This window comes from Myotis brandtii, unplaced genomic scaffold, assembly GCF_000412655.1.
Source record: "Myotis brandtii unplaced genomic scaffold, ASM41265v1 scaffold303, whole genome shotgun sequence".
In the NCBI taxonomy this organism is placed as follows: Eukaryota; Metazoa; Chordata; class Mammalia; order Chiroptera; family Vespertilionidae; genus Myotis; species Myotis brandtii.
Window position 1 is genome coordinate 3699584 of NW_005361573.1, and position 13683 is coordinate 3713266.

The 13683-nt window shown below is 49.7% G+C and overlaps 1 protein-coding gene across 2 annotated transcripts in view; it reads left to right on the forward strand.

Moving 5' to 3' along the window:
* NF2 (neurofibromin 2 (merlin)) overlaps positions 1 to 13683 on the forward strand; it is a 65025-nt gene that overhangs the window by 8928 nt on the left and 42414 nt on the right. For both annotated transcript variants that reach the window (XM_005869737.2, XM_014542513.1), the window contains exons 2-3: positions 9491 to 9616; positions 12175 to 12297. In XM_005869737.2, the coding sequence (XP_005869799.1) occupies positions 9491 to 9616; positions 12175 to 12297 (249 nt within the window). The remainder of the gene's footprint in view (positions 1 to 9490; positions 9617 to 12174; positions 12298 to 13683) is intronic.

A 13683-nucleotide genomic window follows, 5' to 3' on the forward strand; every position in this document is an offset into this window, starting at 1 on the left:
AAACTATAATAGATTTTCTTTTGAAAGACTTACCAGCGTTTCAAACCTCCCTTCTGTGACTTCCCAAAGTGCTGTGACTCTCTTGTTCTGTGGAAATTTTTCTTGTCGGTTCTCTGAGAGTGCGAATTCCTTGCCAAGGTGTTTTTAGAGAGAGGGAACCAGTCTGTGTCACCAGAGCGGGAACAGCTATACCTCCAGGCCCACTTATGCAATTACAGTTTTAACGAGGAGCACCCTAACCCCCGGCTTCGCGGCAATCATTCCTTAGAAGGCTGTTCTGCTCAGGAGCCTCCTCGAGCTGTCATCATCATCATCATTATCATCAGCATCGTCAGCCGCCAGCACGATTCGAGGAGACTTGAAGCAGCTCTTGCTCTCAAGGAGCGTGTGATGCGCAGAACCGGAGGCAGGACAGGAGTCGTGGGGACAGGCAGACACCTTCTTTTTCTGTGCAGCCCGACTCACGGGCCTGGTGTTGTTTGTGGGGAGGGCGACAGCGATGAGATAAACGGATCTTAGGAAGGCCTGGTTACGGATAAATGGAAGCGCATCGTTTTGCTGACTCGGGAAGGGGCAGGCTGGGTTGGAACAAGGCCGGGAAATTGGTTGACAGAGGGAGGAAGTAATTTCAAGGTGGAAGGTCTTGAAACCAGTCATTTAAATAGATTTCGCGTACTAACAGGGACGGTTGGAGGACGGGGACAGGAAAATTACTTTGCTATGGTTGATTATGACAGAAATTGACAGGACAAGAGAGTGGAGATGGTTTTTTTTTTGTTTGTTTGTTTGTTTTTTTTTGCAAAGAAGAGGCTTTAGGTTTGTGAGATTTTGCTCAGATTTAGATGAGTGACATAGGGGGCTGTGATTGGTAGACCAGAGAAATGAATTTCTTTTTTTTGCTAAAATCCTGTTTCTGTTTGGAGGGTCCCCTTGCCCCTCATGGTGAGAAATAATGGCTAATTGGGAGTGTGTCTCCTTTCATTGCAATAGGGAACAGCACGATGTTGTGTAGTGCGAGCTCATAAGACACAAGCACCTGTTTCTGGGTTACGGTGATACCACATTGAGCTGGGGAGTGCTGGTTTTATTCCTGCATTACCGAACTTTTTTTATCCTCCTTAATGAAATAATATTTTAATGGGACTCATTATTCACTAGCTGTCCAGCAAAATCATTTTTAATAACTCTTTAGATTGTGTTTATCCTGGATATGGAGGTATTTGGATTTGGCATCTGTTGTTGTTTTTTTTTCAAAACGGACAAATAAAAGTTGTATTTGGATCTGGTACGTTAGCATCTTTGGTTCTCAAGTCTCCTGTAGTGAATCAGTTCCCGTAGGCCAGCCATGACCACAAAAGTCAGGGGTAAACATTGGGAGGAGAAACCACGGCCACCCTTGGTTTTCCGTCTCTGGGATAACGGTAAACACGTGTTGCATGTCCTGAACCGGGGGAACCACAGTTCCTTCTGTTGCTCTATCTGTAAGGGAGCTAACTGTTTGATGCACTTTTTTAAAGAAGTTTTCTTTAAAAAATATATATTTTTTTATTGATGAGAGAGAGAGAGAAATATCGATGTGAGAGAGAAACATTGATGGTTGCCTCCCATAACACAACCTGGGTGTGTGCCCTGATCGGGAATCGAACCTGGGACCCTTCGGTGCCTGGGACGGCGCTCCAACCCAACTGAGCCACCCCAGCCAGGGCCGATGGTAGTCTAAACCGGCCCATGGTAAGATGACTGTCATGGGTGTTACTCACCGCGCTTCCCTGGTCAACAGCCCCCCGCCAGCCCTGTGGGTCGTCGGTGCCAGGAGCTTCCTGCAGCAGGTAAGTGCTGCATCCGGCCACGGCCCCGCTGCGGAGGCTGAGTGCTCAGCGCCGTTTACTTAAAACACTCTGGGTTGATAAATGACAAGCACTTCACTCTGGATAAAGCTCATAAATTCAGCCCCTACAAAAAATAACAAGCTGGCGGCTCTTACTCCTGTTTATAAAGTTCATCCGCATCTGTCTTTGGTGCAGGCACAAGTATAGATCTATGAAATAGCTCTGCGGACTGTTCACGTAATAGAGGGCACAGCCACAAAGCACCGGGCGTCGCCCTCCCAGCCTCACTTCCGTGAGCCCCTGCGCTTGAAGGGCACCTTGAGCTCGAGGTCCACGGAGTGGAGGGAGCGCACGTGCCGGGGAGTCCAGATCTGTGCTCCTTCCTGCCTTTCTTTTTTTTTTTTTTAATATTTTATTGATTTTTTACAGAGAGGAAGGGAGAGGGATAGAGAGTTAGAAACATCGATGAGTGAGAGAAACATCGATCAGCTGCCTCCTGCACACTCCCCACTGGGGATGTGCCCACAACCAAGGTACACGCCCTTGACCGGAATCGAACCCGGGACCGTTGAATCCAAAGGCTGATGCTCTATCCACTGAGCCAAACCGGTTAGGGCTCCTTCCTGCCTTACTTCTCCCTGCGGGTCACCTCGCTCCCCCCACCTCTCTTTTTTCTGTCCGAAAAGTGAGCCTCTGCCGCTCAGCTTCCCGCCGCGAGGCCAAGGCGAGGCCAGGAGCTGTTGTGGTCGTGCCCGCGGAACAGTTTGAGCGCTTGGGCCCGGTGGGAAGAGATGGGCACATCCCGGGTTTAAAGGGACGTTTCATCAAAACCAGGAGCTGTTCTATTTTTGGCAGTGCCTTCAGGAAAAATGACAGGCCCTGTGGCAAACAAAACGGCCTTTCCGTAGTGCGATCAGGTGTCAGAAAAGGAAATATTTTATTTTTTAAAATATGTTTTTTATTGATTTTAGAAAGGAAGGGAGAGGGAGAGAGCGAGAGAAACATCAACGATGAGAGAGAATCGTCAATCGGCTGCCTCCTGCACGCCCCACACTGGGGATCGAGCCCGCAGCCCGGGCCTGTGCCCTGACCGGGAATCGAACCGTGACCTCCTGGTTCATAGGTCGACGCTCGTCCCACTGGCCGTGGCTTCTTAGAGATCTGGCAGGTGTTGTGATGGGATGTGTGGCTGCTCAGAACCAGTGGCTGAACGGCGTGGCTCCTGACCAGCCGTGGAGCCGTCACACGCACTGGGCTGGAGCTGCGTCTCAGTGCTGCGCTGAGCGTTCAGTGCTGCAGCGAGGGTGATCGTGCTGCTTGTCAGACACTAGGAAAGTGCAGAGAACATTCCTTCGTTGGCAACAGCTTGGGCCCAAGTGGCAGACACGCTGTTCCCTCCAGCTGGTGTGACCCCCCCTCCCCCACCTGCTTTCTTTTTTTTTTTTAATTAAATCTTTATTGTTCAGATTATTACATTGGTTCCTCTTTTTTCCCCACCATAACTCCCCTCCACCCAGTTCCCACCCCACCCTCCGCCCTCACTCCCCACCCACTGTCCTCATCCATTCTATTATATTCACCAGTTTATTCTGTTCATCAGATTATTTATTCACTTGATTTTTAGATTCACTTGTTGATAGATGTGTATTTGTTGTTCATAATTTGTATCTTTACCTTTTTCTTCTTCTTCCTCTTCTTAAAGGATACCTTTCAGCATTTCATATAATACTGGTTTGGTGGTGATGAACTCCTTTAGCTTTTTCTTATCTGTGAAGCTCTTTATCTGGCCTTCACTTCTGAATGATAGCTTTGCTGGATAAAGTAGTCTTGGTTGTAGGTTCTTGGTATTCATCACTTTGAATATTTCTTGCCACTCTCTTTTGGCCTGCAAAGTTTCTGTTGAGAAATCAGCTGACAGTCGTATGGGTACTCCACCTGCTTTCTTAGCCCCTTCACCAGAGGACCAGCTACCCCACTTGGCTTTTTTTTTTTAAAGAAAGTTGTCATTTAAAAAAAAATATATATTTTATTGATTTTTTACCGAGAGGAAGGGAGAGAGATAGAGAGTTAGAAACATCAATGAGAGAGAACCATCGATCAGCTGCCTCCTGCACATCTCCCACGGGGGATGTGCCCGCAACCCAGGTACATGCCCTTGACCGGAATCGAACCTGGGACCTTTCAGTCCGCAGGCCGACGCTCTATCCACTGAGCCAAACCGGTTTCAGCCCCACTTGGCTTTTAAGACCCAGCTCAGACAGCGGCTCCCCAGCGCAGGCCCGCCCCCCGCCCCAGGCCTGGGTTGTGTTCCCATCGCGCTCTGTTCTGTTAGCATTTACCAGGTTGCATGTGCGTTATCCATTTACCTGTCTTCCCTGTCAGACGTGAATCGGGACAGTGTCTTGCCCCGAATTCATCATTTATCTCCTGTGCTGAGCAGGACGACTAGGACGTAGTGGCTGCTCAATAAATGTTTGTCAAATGAGTGATGGCGGGGTCCGTTCAATGAGAATTGATGGCGCCCTTTCTCGTCTGTCATCCATCATCCGTGGAGCGAAAGAGGACTGGGAGGCTTTCAGCCGTGCCCCTTGAGAGTATCAGGAGTGGAGGCAGGGCTGGGATGGACGAGTCGCTACCCTTTATTGAGTATTTCCTGTGGGCAGGTCTCTACCTCGGGCCTTTTCATTGTATCAGCGCTCTTAGTCCTGAGATCAGTCTGCTCAGATCATCTGTCGATCATCCCCATCGAGAAGCGTGAGAAAGTCCGGTAACGTGCCCAAGGTCGCAGCGTGACGGGGACCGAGATGCCGGTCCACGTTAGATAGCCACCCCCTGCCCGGGCCCTTCGGACTGGTTCCCGGGAAGAATGAAGTCCCGATGTCCCGGGACATCTGTCTCTTATAACGATTTACCTTCTTTCCTGTATCGCTGGGAGGGTCCTAGATATGACCCGTCCTCGGGGACAAGGAGGAAACAGTCACGCAGACGACGTTCTGTGTCCCGAGGTGCACGCGGGAGAGGCCGAGTCAGATGGCTCACAAAGACGCGCCGTTAGATGGCCCTCTTGGTCCTTTTGGAAGCTCAGCAGTCAATACTCTCCAGTCTTAATACTATCCCTTCCCAGGAGGACCAGCCAAGCTTTTTTGCCTCTAGACCAGCGGTTCTCAACCTGTAGGTCGCGACCCCTTTGGGGGTCGAACGACCCTTTCACAGGGGTCGCCTAAAACCATCGGAAAACACATCTATAATTACATACTGTTTTTGTGATTAATCACCATGCTTTCATTACGTTCAATTTGTAACAATGAAAATACATCCTGCATATCAGATATTTACATGATGATTCATAACAGTAGCAACATTACAGTGATGAAGTAGCAACGAAAATAATTTTATGGTTGGGGGTCACCACAACATGAGGGACTGTATTAAAGGGTGGCGGCATTAGGAAGGTTGTCACAGAGAGGAAGGGAGAGGGATAGAGAGTTAGAGAACACGATGTCAGTCGGCTGTCACCAAGGAGGCCCCATTCACAGCCCAAGACCCCCCTGCACAGGGCGTCCCGAGAACCACTCAGAGCCACTGCGAAACATGGTTCTTGTTTGTGAAGAAGTGGAGCCCCGAGTTAGGAGGACTAAGCAAGCCTCATGCGTCTTGGGGAGGGCACGTTGGACAGGCCATCCTCGGGTTGGTAACACCATGTTGGTGGTGAGAATTAACCTAAAAGAACAAATTCTTCTTTTTTTAAACATATTTTATTGATTTTTTACAGAGAGGAGGGAGAGAGATAGAGAGTTAGAAACATCGACGAGAGAGAAACATCCATCAGCTGCCTCCTGCACACTCCCCACTGGGTATGTGCCCGTCACCCAGGGACATGCCCTTGACTGGAATCGAACCTGGGACCCGTGAGTCCGCAGGCCGACGCTCTATCCACTGTGGAAAAGGTCAGGGTCTACGTTAGCAGGATCTGTGACTCAGTTTCCTTATTTATACAAAAAGGGGGTAGATCTGTAGTAGGTAGACGCAGTAAGTAGGCTTATTTCCAACTCCGACATTCTCGGATTCTTTTTTTTTATTTTTATATTTTTATTGATTTCAGAGAGGAAGGGAGAGGAAAAGAGATGTAGAAACATCTGGGGATCGAGCCTGCAACCCGGGCGTGTGCCTTTGACCGGAATCGAACCCGGGACCCTTCAGTCCGCGGGCCGACGCTCTATCCACTGAGCCAGACCAGCTAGGGCCTTAAGTTAAAAATCCAAGCAGGGCATTTTGAATCAGTGTGAGAATTCCCCCCCCCCCCCCTCCTCTTGCCAGCACCCTGGGAACAAAGACATCGGCTCTGCATTCAACAGGGATAGTTCTGTATTTTAAAAACAAAGAAGGAGGAAGGAATACAAGAAAATCGCATTAATGCAGCATTATGCTTGAGAATTTAAACTCCCAAGTCAGGACAGTCCCTCGTCATTCCCTTTGCAGCTTCCTTCAGATGCCCGCGCATCCCATTGGCAGCCCCTTCGTGCCGTGGTGGTGCCGTGGTGCCGTGGTGCCGTGGTGCCTTGCCGTGCTGTATCCCAGCCTGGCCGGGGCTGTGAGTTAGGGAGGATTTGGAATTACTTTGATCTTGGCCCTGGGGTGTTTAACTTCTCCAAGCTAATGTCTGGTTTTTTATTGTTCCATTATCTTGTAGCAAGGTAGTCATTTATAATTTATAGACTGTGTCCTGGCTTAAAATAGAGACAAGAGAATAATCAGCATCCTGAAGCTTCTAGTTTTCCAAAATAACGTTTCTTCGGTGCCGTCTGCCTGTAGGAATTGAAACCTGCCGTGCGTGCATTAAAAAACCCTTTGTCCGGTGGTCAGGCAGGGGACGCGTTGTGCCAACGAGCAGTCCTAAGCCCTGCAAAGGGGGAAAGGGATCATTTTTAAAAAATGTCATTTGATTTCATTCTCTGTGAAATGATTTCTAAAACGTCAACCTCTGTAGTGTCTCGGGGGCCTCACTAAAGTCCCAGGGAGGGGACAGGGGCAGAGCGAGAAGGACAGATAGGAGACGCGGCTCCCGCGAAGGACAAAAGCCAGGGCGCATCCCGGCCACTTGTCTGCTGCAGATTTGGAGTCCTTCCATCTGGGCTGCTCCTTTGCTCTTTGATTGGACTGCAGGCCTGGGGGAGGGAGGGCTCTCCTGCTGAGAGCCTCGTAGAGAACACGCTGTTCATTCACAGATATTAAAAATAGAAGCCCTGCGGGGAAAAGTCCTCTGTCGATTCAGGGTTTAGCCCAAGCCAATCGGATATCAGAGGCCTAACTTATTTTTTCCCTTCTTTGCTTTTATACCAAGTCGTCTAAACCCTAATTATTCCCTCATTCCTTCATTGTGCCAGGAACTGGGTGGAGATTTATTTATTTCCTTCCTTCCTTCCTTCCTTCCTTCCTTCCTTCCTTCCTTCCTTCCTTCCTTCCTTATTTATTTTATTATAGGGAGGAAGAGAGAGAGAGAGAGAGAGAGAGAGAGAGAGAGAGAGGATGAGCCTCCTGCAAGTCCCCCACTGGGGGTCAAGCCCACAACCCCGGGCATGTGCCCTGACCGGGAACCGAACCCTGACCTCCTGATTCGTAGGTCGACGCTCAACCACTGAGCCACGCCGGCCGGGCCTGGGTGGAGATGTCTAATGAGGGCAGAAGGAGAGCTGGGTCTGCAGTCGAGTGCTCTTGTTCTTCTGGCGTCCGGCTACGCTGTCATTGAGTCCCAGGTTCATTCTCGCTACGCCCACTGACGCTGTGACGTGTCTCACCTGCTCATGACTGTACCTGGCCTACATCTGAATGCCCACCTGGGACTTGGGGGCCCTTGGGGGTAGGGGGCGAGCCGAGGCCCACGGGCAGTATGGGAACAGGTTGGGTGATTTAACTCGAAAGCCACAAGGTGGCAACATTCACTAAACCGCGGGGCATTTTCTTTCCCTATGAAGATGTGGAACTTATTTTTCCAGCTGAGAGATTGGACGGCTGAGGGGTGTAGCAGCCATTGCTCAGGCCAGTGGTTCTCAACCTTCCTAATGCCGCGATCCTTTAATACAGCTCCTCATGTTGTGGTGACCCCCAGCCATAAAATTATTTTCGTTGCTACTTCATCACTGTAATTTTGCTACTGTTATGAATCGTCATGTAAATATCTGATATGCAGGATGTATTTTCATTGTTACAAATTGAACATAATTAAAGCATAGTGATTAATCACAAAAACAATATGTAGTTATATGTGTGTTTTCCGATGGTCTTAGGCGACCCCCGTGAAAGGGTCGTTTGACCCCCAAAGGGGTCGCGGCCCACAGGTTGAGAACCGCTGGCTCAGGCCCTTTTGAAAGCGAGCCTGTTGAATGCGAATGTGTGCACTACGGTATATCGGTCTCCGCTCGTCCCCTGGTTCAGACGCTGAGAGTTTCAAACTGGAGCAGTTGCCTCCCCTTTGGCCTCAGTTCTACAGCGTGATCAGCGTGGACTGACTCGTCTCTAATGTTGTTTTTCTCCATGATTTATGGCTTTGGTTACAACTTCTTTTCCTATGTTGCTTTAAAAAAACAAAAGTTCTGGTAAAACCAGCCTTTAAATTTTAAAACAAAGTGAAACAAGCAAACAACAGATCACTGGTCTTTTATCAAAGGCCAAGGTCGTGATTTAAAAAAAAAAAAGACAAAATCTCAAGGAAATTAATGTGCCCGGAAGCTGGCCCCCTCCCCGGTTCATTCCGGAGGCTCGGCTCTCCAAGGTGAGGACGCGCATTTCCCGGTTTTCCTGAACGGGCTCTGTGGGTGCTGAGGTCGGTGGGGAGCTGTCCGAGGGAGGCGCCGTGTGTGCTGTGCAGCGACTGAGCCGTTCAGCTCTCGTCGGCATCTCCCCGCTCCTGGTTTTGTGGAGGAAGCCTTCACATTGTTTAGGAGCCTGTGCCCGTCAGCCACCTTCGTGTCCTCTCCGCATCCTGGAACCCGAGAGTGGCTCTTGCTCACAGTGTTTTGTGTGTGTGGTTTAAAATATATATTTATATGCATATATATATATATATGTATATATATATATATTTATTTATTGATTTTAGAGAGGAAGGGAAAAGGAGAAAGAGATAGAAACATCAATGATGAGAGATAATCATTGATTGGCTGCCTCCTGCACATCCCACACTAAGGACTGAGCTTGCAATCTGGTCATGTGCCCTGACCAGGAATTGAACTGTGACCTCCTGCTTCATAGGTAGATGCTCAACCATTGAGCCATGCTGACCGGGCTAGACATGGTTTTTGTATTAGTATTTTTTAATCTATGAAAATATTTTTAAATTCACATAATACTTATGACCTTTAGTCTTAGAACTTGACATAATATCATGCTATTCCTTTATGTTTTTATTTATTTTAAAGAGAAGGGAATAGCGTAGTATTTTCCAGGTCCATCCATGCTGTCCCAAAGGGAAAGATATCTCTCTCTCTCTCTCTCTCTCTCTCTCGCTGCATAGTATTCCATAGTGTAACTGTCCCACAGCTCTTCTATCCGCTCATCTCCTGCTGGGCACTTGGGCTGTTTCCAGATCTTAGCTGTTGTGAATAACGCTGGCTCACCATGTTCTTTGTGGTTTTTACTTCCCCTCCTGGTTTGCTGTGTTGCAGATGAAGTGGAAAGGGAAGGACCTGTTCGATTTGGTGTGCCGGACCCTGGGGCTGCGGGAAACCTGGTTCTTCGGGCTGCAGTACACGATCAAGGACACCGTGGCCTGGCTCAAGACGGACAAGAAGGTTGGGCCGCAAGTGGATGGGACCGGAGGGGTGGGTGTGTGCTCCGGCTCCTCCCTGCGCGAGGGCCCAGCGTAGCTGCTCACCGTGGGGCTTGGCGGATCCAGGGTAGAGAAGGGGGTTTCCTACCCCACCCAGGCTCTCCTGGGCTACGCAGAACCCACCACCATGAAACTGCTGCCACCCCTGGCCCCTTTCCTCGTCGTCACCGGGCTGCCTGCTTTTGGCGTTAATGCCGGTCAGCTCACTGAGCTGCTAGACGGACTTCGTGAATAAAAGTGACATACGTTAGAATATATGTCGTGGAAAGATGTTCTTGGGGCTCATGTGCTTTATGAAATTTTATTTTATTTTAAATATATTTTTATTGATTTTCAGAGAGGAAGGGAGAGGGAGAGGGAGAGGGAGAGAGAGAGAGAAGCATCCATGTTGAGAGAGAAGCATTGATCGGCTGCCTCCTGCACACCCCCCACTGGGGATCGAGCCCGAAACCAGGGCATGTGCCCTGACCGGGAATCGAACCGTGACCTCCTGGTTCATAGGTCAACGCTCAGCCACTGAGCCACGCCGGCCGGGCTAAAAGTCTTTTTGAGAATCACCATGGCCCGACCCAGTCTACTCATTCGTGCAATCTAAGGAGTAAGGAGTGCCCTGGTCCCTGTGATGAAGGAAGAGTGTCCATTTAGTCCTCGTGATTTTCTGGGGCTGCTGAGGCCTGACTCGGGCTCCCAGCAGTTCTGATGCGGCTCAGAAGTGAATATCGCCCGGGGAAGCTGCCCTCTGTGTGGGTTCATCCGTGCACACAAAGACATACTCGCCTGCTTACCTGCCTACCTAACCACGAAGATGGTTGAGACCAGGGCCATATGTGTTTCTCAGTGAATCTCAGAGGAAGTCAGTGTCTAATTCTTACCCCAAATGGAGCCTGATTTTATTATCTGCCACATGGCATGATAAACAAAGCCTCCCGACTTCTGCCACTTTGACTCTAAACTCACATGTTCACATTACTTACAGATGGACACTCATCTGAGTCTTCGTGTTGGAATCCCCGCAGCTTATAAATTTCACACGGTATTCCCCAATGATCTCGAACGTCAAGTTGCCCACCTTGTGCCCATGTCAGCAAGCTCGTCCGAGATCAGCCCTAGCCGGTTTGGCTCAGTGGATAGAGTGTCGGCCTGCAGACTGAAGGGTCCCGGGTTTGATTCTAGTCAAGGGCACATGCCCAGGTTGCGGGCTCGATCCCCAGTGGGGGGCCTGCAGGAGGCAGCCAGTCAATGATTCTCTCTCATTATTGATGTTTCTATCTCTCTCTCTCCCTCTCCCTTCCTCTCTCTGAAATCAATAAAAATATATTTAAAAAAATAAAAATAAAAATCTATAAAAAAACATTTAAAATAAAAAAAAAGATTATCCGAGATCAGGTTTATGTTAAGTCTTCTGGGAACCACCCATTGGAATTTGGACCGGGGCGTGGAAAGCGATCTACCAAAGACAGCAAAGCTTCCTAGTATCTTCTTGTGATTCTCAGCGAAGTGAATTTAAATCGTCTCCCCGAGTGTTGGCCAAATGGCTATCGGACTGGGGGCATCAGGAACCAGGGTGCCTTGCTGCTCAAAGGAAATCAACTGTGACCCATGTTAATGGGGACTCGGAGCCTGTCACATGGCATGTTTATGGCCTGGAGGGAAACTCGTTCTGGAGAGCAGATGGCGCAGGCTTTTCGGGGGGTGGGTGGGATCGCTGGGAGATGAAAGGCGTGTGGCTTACTGCCTGCGCCCACGTGTTCTTGTGGGGCGTCTCTGGAGGTTCCTTGAAACACAGGGTTGCCACGAGGGACACGTTCCACGTCTCCTGCTTAGCTGGTGTTCAGCTGATTTGACAAAGATTCAGTTCATCGTCCGAAGCTCCGTTCCAATATGGACCTGGATGTTGGGGGTTGTTGGCAGCAAGAAAAGAGAATAAAGAAATATTTGCCACTATTTTCAAAAACGTTAGAAAAAAACATTCCGCCTACGATAAAGGCCGGCAGCCCAGGACCTTGGAGTCAGACATTTATTATTGTTGACGATCTCTGTGGCCTTGAGAACATCAGTGCCTTCATCTTCGCTCTCCTCACCCCTCGGGCACCCGTTAATTAGCTTGGTTCAGAAAGGCCGTTTGAAGTAATACCTCTTGTTAGTCACAACCTCTGGGAAATGTGATGAATTTATTACTTTTTAAATATATATATTTTTATTGATTTCAGAGAGGAAGGGAGAGGGAGAGAGATAGAAACAGCCATGATGAGAAGAGAGTCATTGATCGGCTGCCTCCCTCACGCCCCACACTGGGGATCGAGCCGGCAATCCAGGCACGTGCCCTGACCGGGAATCGAACCAGGACCTCCTGGGTTCATAGGTTGATGCTCAACCACTGAGCCACACTGGCCGGGCATGTGATGAATTTAGAGGAGGAAAAATATCTATATGCTCCCTGCAAGAGGTTCTTCGATGGGGGCATTGGGGAGAAGAGGTGCCAACGTAGCCTGTTTTGTCTTTTGCTCTGCGATCCTGCAGGTGCTGGATCATGATGTTTCGAAGGAAGAGCCGGTCACCTTCCACTTCCTGGCCAAGTTTTACCCCGAGAACGCGGAGGAGGAGCTGGTTCAGGAGATCACGCAGCATTTATTCTTCCTGCAGGTACAGTAGTCCGTGCTTCCCCCCCCCGCCCCCCCACTACGGGAAAGCCCGCCCAGGCGTGGTGGTTGCAGAGGCGTCAAGGTGGCCTGCGGGAGGAAGACTGTCCGTGTCGTCCCCGGAGCTTCACGCGGTGAAAAGGTCCCACGTCCAGAAAGCCGATCCTTTCGGTTCCGGGACGGACAGCGCCTTTAGAATAGGACTAGATGTGAGTGGCGAGAAGCGGTGTCGGGCGAAATGGCAAACGTGTGATGGTGAACGATTGGGGACAGGGAGCCGCCTGATTTGAAACCTCTTGGACGACAGATCCCGTTTTTCTGCTCGCTAACCTGAAAGTCCTCAGCAGACGCAAAGGGAGCCGGAAGGGAGTCTTACAAAGAATAGTTGTCCCAGGAGTTCAGTGTCCGTTCTCGTTAAGGCGGGAGTCCGGGACGCCAGCGCCGCCTGGTTAATCCCACGCACGTGGAGCTACGCACGTCACGCTTTCTGCTACTCCTTGTCCGTGTGCTACTCCTCGCCTGTCATCCTCTCAGTTCTCCCTTCCTCCCTCGTAGCTTCCGAGCTCCTTCAAGGCTGGGCTCGCGGAGTGCGCAGTAGGCATTCCGTCAGTAACCCCTCAGCCCAGCCGAAGAGGTTAGGCCAGTGACGGCGAACCTGTGACACGCGTGTCAGAGGTGACACGCGAACTCATTTTTTTGGTTGATTTTTTCTTTGTTAAATGGCATTTAAATACATCAAATAAATATCAAAAATCTAAGTCTTTGTTTTACTGTGGTTGCAAAGATCAAAAAATTTCTAGATGTGACACGGCACCAGAGTTAAGTTAGGGTTTTTCAAAACGCTGACACGCCTGAGCTCAAAAGGTTCGCCATCACTGGGTTAGGAGATCCGTTGCTAGCGATAGGTTCCAAGACAGCTAGCTGGCCGTCCGAGGGCGCGGTGGGGGCTGGGGGGTGGGTTAGTGTGAGGCTGGAAACCTTGTCCGTTTTGCCGGTGTCCTTACGGCTCGATCGGAGCTTCCCCAGTCTTCATGGTGAGTTACAGCGATTGGCGCTGGAGCTGCTGGCGTGCCCGAAGGTGCCCACTGTCGGTCTTGGGGACGACTGCAGCCGGGGTGTTAATCACATGACCTCCCAGCAGTAGATGGATGGCCTGTCACGTAGCCCAGGCTCAAAAGTTAGTCTGAGCCTCGGGCTATTGCATTCGTTCAGGAAATATTAAGTTAATAACAACCTCCCCCCTCAAAATTTGTTTGTTTGTTTGTTTTGTTAACCCTCACCCGAGGATATTTCTCCATGGATTTTTAGAAAGAGTGGGAGAGAGAGGGAAAGACAGAGAGAAACTGATGTGAGAGAAACACATCGATTGGTTGCCTCCTGCAGGCGCCCT